At 35.8% G+C, this 5690-nt stretch overlaps 1 protein-coding gene across 1 annotated transcript in view; it reads right to left on the reverse strand.

Moving 5' to 3' along the window:
- Window positions 1–448: 448 nt before the first annotated feature.
- Window positions 449–5690, reverse strand: part of LOC100571617 — a 9537-nt gene continuing 4295 nt past the window's right edge. The window contains exons 2-4 of the mRNA XM_029491732.1: window positions 3756–3897; window positions 2844–2986; window positions 449–877 (exon numbers count right to left, since the gene is read on the reverse strand). Of these exons, the coding sequence (XP_029347592.1) occupies window positions 731–877; window positions 2844–2986; window positions 3756–3897 (432 nt within the window). The 3' untranslated portion in view covers window positions 449–730. The remainder of the gene's footprint in view (window positions 878–2843; window positions 2987–3755; window positions 3898–5690) is intronic.

Raw genomic sequence — 5690 nt, forward strand, 5'->3', positions numbered from 1 at the left:
TATACGAGTAAACTAATAGACATTGTTTATTATACCTAATTGGTAATAACTTGCAAAAAAAATATTTACATATTGGCACTTCATATATGATACTACAATATACTATAGTAGGTACCTATCCTAATAGCGATTATTTATCTAAATTTTACTACTTTTATACATATAAAATTGTATATATAGGTATGCCTACCAACTTATTCAATATTTATTTATTGATATTATACAATTCTTATATTGGAGCAAATGATATTTATTTATTTTTAAATCATGTACTATTATACCTATATATACAATTTTATATTGGCACTAATGTTACACTACAATTTTGATGCAAATTATAATAACGGTTTTATGTATAATTGGCGCTTGGAAATGTTTGCAAATACAACTGTTTTTTTAAATTTTAAATCTGTATTTTATTTTTAATCGAATCAGTAATTGTTTGAGTAAAATCGATGTGGACGAGTGCGATTAAAAACATAATAATTATAATATTCAAAATGATTATAGTATTAAGTATAATAATATTTTGTTATGCACCTGCAGGTTAAGACTTAAACGTCGATGTGGGTTACATATTATTATAATATACAATAAGCGTGGGTGCAGGATTGCTTGACATAATATCATATCAATACGATCACCGATCCTCGCTCATCGTCGTGCAACCCACCGCTGCAGGGCAGTTATTATTATATAGGTAAGCACTAGTCGTGTACCAGGTATATACCTAGATGGTAACGTATTGGCCGTTGAGTTCCTTCACTCGTTCCACGTCCCGGACGAATGCCGTGGCCCAGTCGACCATTTTCGCTTTTTCGACGACACCGAACGTCTGGACGTCGCCGAACCGTTCGCGGCAGAGTCTCGAAAACGCCTGCAGCAAATAATAATACGATATACTATACGTAATCGTGTGAACCTTCACCGTGGCCAAGAAGATTGCATATTATTATATACACAATCGGTCATAATACGCGGCGAGCGTATTACCAATACCATAACGATGATAGTCGATATACTTAGTCGTCACAGGGGCGGATTTACCCATAGGCCACCAAGGCACGTGCCTAGGGCGCAATTTTTTAGTTAATTTTTACTTTTTAGTTTTTCATAATTTCATAATTATATTTACTTAAATTTATATTTTATATTAATTTATTTTTGTATACAACTTGCATGAAACTGCTCACGTAGTCGCATTTTAATTTATAAGCTATAATAACCTTGCGTATGAGTTTAATCCTGCGGCCGCCACCGCTAGAAGTTCGACATCGACACTCGACGAGGCAGTTGTCGGCGTTGCCTATGTTAAAGCTTAAAGCATGGGAGATGGTATACAGGTGTGCGGCGTAAACACATACAATATTGTGAATGGCGCATGCGCAAAACGCCAGCCAAGGCAGTCAAATATACTGCCTCGGGCTGTCGGGCACATTGTACATAGCCGCTCTATTAGCTAGGTGGAGAACAGCCTGCTCGCACGGTGCTTGGCGAGTAAATTATTTGATATTAACTGGAATGACCCACCCATAGACTTATAATAAAAGTATATTATAAGTATATGATGGACCCACCTCACCCAGCACCCGGTGACGGCACCACAATTATAGTGTGCGCGGGCGCGCGGGCACCAAACTAGTACCTATACACTTAGAATACGGGAATTAATTCTGGAAATCAGATGTCTTGATAAAGTAATTATTAATAATAATAAACGTTGCGACGCTGACACTGTCGCCCGGCTCCTGCTCAGAAATCTTAAGGTGGGATCTCACGGCGTGTTGCGCGTCGCGAGGAGTGTGGAGCGCGATACCTATATACCGCGCACAGTAAAACCGACGCGCCGTTAGATTGGATAAGACGCGCCGCACCAATTTTCCTCTGGCGTGGGATACAGATACCGACAATTTTTGGGGAAGAAGCGCGCCGCGTGCCGCGCACAAAAATTTTGCCGCGCAACACTAATCAGACGGCGCCAACTATACCGCGGTATACCACTCCACGCGATGCGCAACGCGCGGTGTGATCCTGGCTTTATAGATTTCATCCAATTTTTTTAGTTTTGTATTATTTCATGGAACATACCCCCCTCCCACCGTGAGAGCATGCCAATATAGAGGCCGCCTGAATGACTTGCAAATTCTAAAAACAGACTTGCAAATTCCAGCTAATCATTAGCTTTCGTTTGGTGCTGGTTTCAAAGTTCTAGGTCAAAGTGGGTGGGCCAACTTCACAAGTTCAAAAGTTTATAGCGGCCGCCTTAAGGACTTGCAAATTTCAAAAAAGGGTTTTCAAATACTTCCTAATCATTAGCTTTCGTTTGATACCAATTTCGAAGTTCTAGGTCAAAGTGGGTGGGCTACGTGAAGTTGGCCCATCTTTACATTTTTTGGTTTTACGATGAAAGTTTGGACTTGCAAATTCTAAAAATAGACTTGCAAATACTTGCAAATAACTTGCAAAATAATGGTATAGATTAAAAAAAAATCGAAGTACTTAGGTGGGCCAACTTCACGAACGTGAGTTCCGGAGCAAAACGCGCGCGGCGGGCTTCCTGCTTCGTCCCGCAGTCACGACAGAGAGCTTTAGGGCGCATATATTATACCATAAAGTTTAGTTACCTATTAGACATTTCCATATAATGGTAGATTACTGAGACGCGCGCAAACTAAGAATGTCCAGTAGTTTTTAAAATTTTAAAATTAAATTCTAAATTTTTTTTTTTGGTCAGATTAAAAAAAAAGTTACGAAAATGTATGCGCTACTGACCCGGGAGCGATGGCAATGATCCTATTCTAGGTTACGTTATTTTTAAGATAGAATACGTGAGTTGCACTCACTTGAACGTTGTGGGACCACAACTGACTGTTATCTGGCCAAAAGATGGTGCCGGATTTCGTCCGTAGATGGCTTTTCACGTTGCTTATGGCCTGTTTGACGTCGGATTTGGCCAGAGATTCCGGCAAATCACCAGACCCAATACCTAAAGTCCATGCGATCTTTTCAATTGCTAAGGTATTAGGTATACAGTCAAAAATAAACGTGATGAGTAGAGACCGGATTTATATGCATAAAAAGACCTCAAAATGCTTCTAAAAATGATCTAATAATATGCTACAAAATATGCACTTAAAATTGAATCGAAAACATTTTATTTAAAATTATGTAAAAATTATGTATTAATTAATTAAGTATTAAAAGAGGTATATAAGGGTTTTAATAGTATAAAAAGTATATTTTTGTCATCTTAATTAAGTTCTTCACCTTTTAACGTTATTTATCTTCAATCTATAAAATATTAGCCCTGATCTGCTTCCGTCGAACACTTGAGCTCTATTATAGGAACAACGAATTTATTTATATTAATATTATAATAATATATACATATATATATGAATATCATCTTTTTTTTGACAATAAAGACTGATCGTAATATTATCGATATTATGTGGCTGTGAACGTGAAAATACGACGAAAAACAAATGTATGTGCTATAAATAATAATATGCACTATAAACCTACAAATATGCATTAAATGTGTATTTAGGTAGGCAAAAACGTTGAAATATGCAAAATATGCAAAATACAGCTCATGTTATTTTAATAAGAATGATCTAAAGCGGAGACAATTCTCATCAGATTTCAAAAAGATTATTCCAATACGTATATGCATTTGCATATAAATCCGGTCCCTAGTGATGAGTATCGACACCGCGCCTGCCAAATATTATTCTAAAAGCGATGTCACTCACTGGCTACGGCTGATTTCGAACCGTCGACGTTTTCCAGTAGTGTTTTGAGTTTGGCGAAACATTTTACATATAACGTGGTTGCCGCCAAAACGTCTTTTGGACACATAGCGTCGTAGTTTTTGTCGATTTTCTCGAGGCCAATCTGAGAGGACATTGAAGAAACGACTTGATATGGTATAACTAATGTCTGATGCAGTATGGGGGCGAGACCGTAGGCAATATATACATGGTTAGGATTAGTGTTTGAAGTATGAGAAATATTTCATTTGACCAAGTTGTGAAATATTTCAATGTTTTGTGAAATATTGGATTTTTATTAATTATTTCATTTTTATTTTAGATTCTGAACGAAGTGATGAATGTATTGATTTTACAATGATGTGTGTTTTTTTTTTTTTTTTTTTTTTTTTTTTTTTTGTGTCTGACGACAACTTTTGGAGCAGTAAAAATGCTTCGATTTTCAAAAGTTGTACCTTTTCTGAAAGGAAAGTGAATCTAGTTGGTACTTTGGGGGGTCAAAAGTGAAAATTTCCCAATACTTTTCAAAAGCGGCAGGAAAAACCTTAAAAAAATAACGGAAAAACGCGAATTTTTACGCAAAACCAATTTTTGACAAAAACGAAAACTTAATTTTACTGTAACTCAAAAAATAATTATTGTAAGCACTTGAAATTTGCAACAGATGCTTATATTAGCGTTGTCTATACAGGGTTAAATTTTCAAAGTGTTTCGACTGTTAACGAAAAATGCCATTTAAAACAGTTATAACTGGTACGATCGGGGTTAAAAGCGAGGTGCGGTCAGCGCTATCTAGTGCGCATGCCGGCGGCAACGCAAAACGATAGACTTACGTACGGCACTTTGTAAATACACACGATAATGCGTTTCAAATGACAGTAGACACATTAACACACTTAAAACAATGTATTTAATCGTTAGAAACAGTTTAATTAACTAAAGTACTCATATAAAATACAATATAATAACTAATACAATCAACGCATAAGGCGCGCGCCAGCGCTACTACCTACTTTATACATCGTACACTATTTTCGTATAAACGGCAAACGCGAATCGCAAAAACACTGGTCGATATCGTACAAATGAAACAAACGCCACGTTATACACGACGTTGCTAATACATTTACCTACATTATTATTTACCTACCGACGAAAATAAACAAGTATAGTTCAAATAACATATTTCGAGTAATAGCGTTTATGCTACCCTACACCCATACTGACGTACTATAATGCAAATAACAATTATGTATTAATTAATTGATACTTATATGCTCGTGTACATATTACAATACTTCGCTACACGTTAAAACATATTCATTACACCACATTACATTACGCATAAGTTTTTACGCGATCAATGTCCTTGTTGAAAACGCTATTCACAGTAACATTACAGTAGGTACGGGACACGATGTCTCGTTGCAATAGTTTAATTTACTTCGTGCTACTCTACAGTATATCGCAGTTTATTCTTTACCAACACCTAAATGATAATATAATATATAATATTACATTATAACCATTTCTTTTTAGATTCTGAACGAAGTGATGAATGTATTGATTTTACAATGATGTGTGTTTTTTTTTTTTTTTTGTGTCTGACGACAACTTTTGGAGCAGTAAAAATGCTTCGATTTTCAAAAGTTGTACCTTTTCTGAAAGGAAAGTGAATCTAGTTGGTACTTTGGGGGGTCAAAAGTGAAAATTTCCCAATACTTTTCAAAAGCGGCAGGAAAAACCTTAAAAAAATAACGGAAAACGCGAATTTTTACGCAAAACCAATTTTTGACAAAAACGAAAACTTAATTTTACTGTAACTCAAAAAATAATTATTGTAAGCACTTGAAATTTGCAACAGATGTTTATATTAGCGTTGTCTATACAGGGTTAAATTTTCAAAGTGTTTCGACT

The sequence above is a fragment of the Acyrthosiphon pisum genome, chromosome A3 (genome assembly GCF_005508785.2).
Source record: "Acyrthosiphon pisum isolate AL4f chromosome A3, pea_aphid_22Mar2018_4r6ur, whole genome shotgun sequence".
Lineage (NCBI taxonomy): Eukaryota > Metazoa > Arthropoda > Insecta > Hemiptera > Aphididae > Acyrthosiphon > Acyrthosiphon pisum.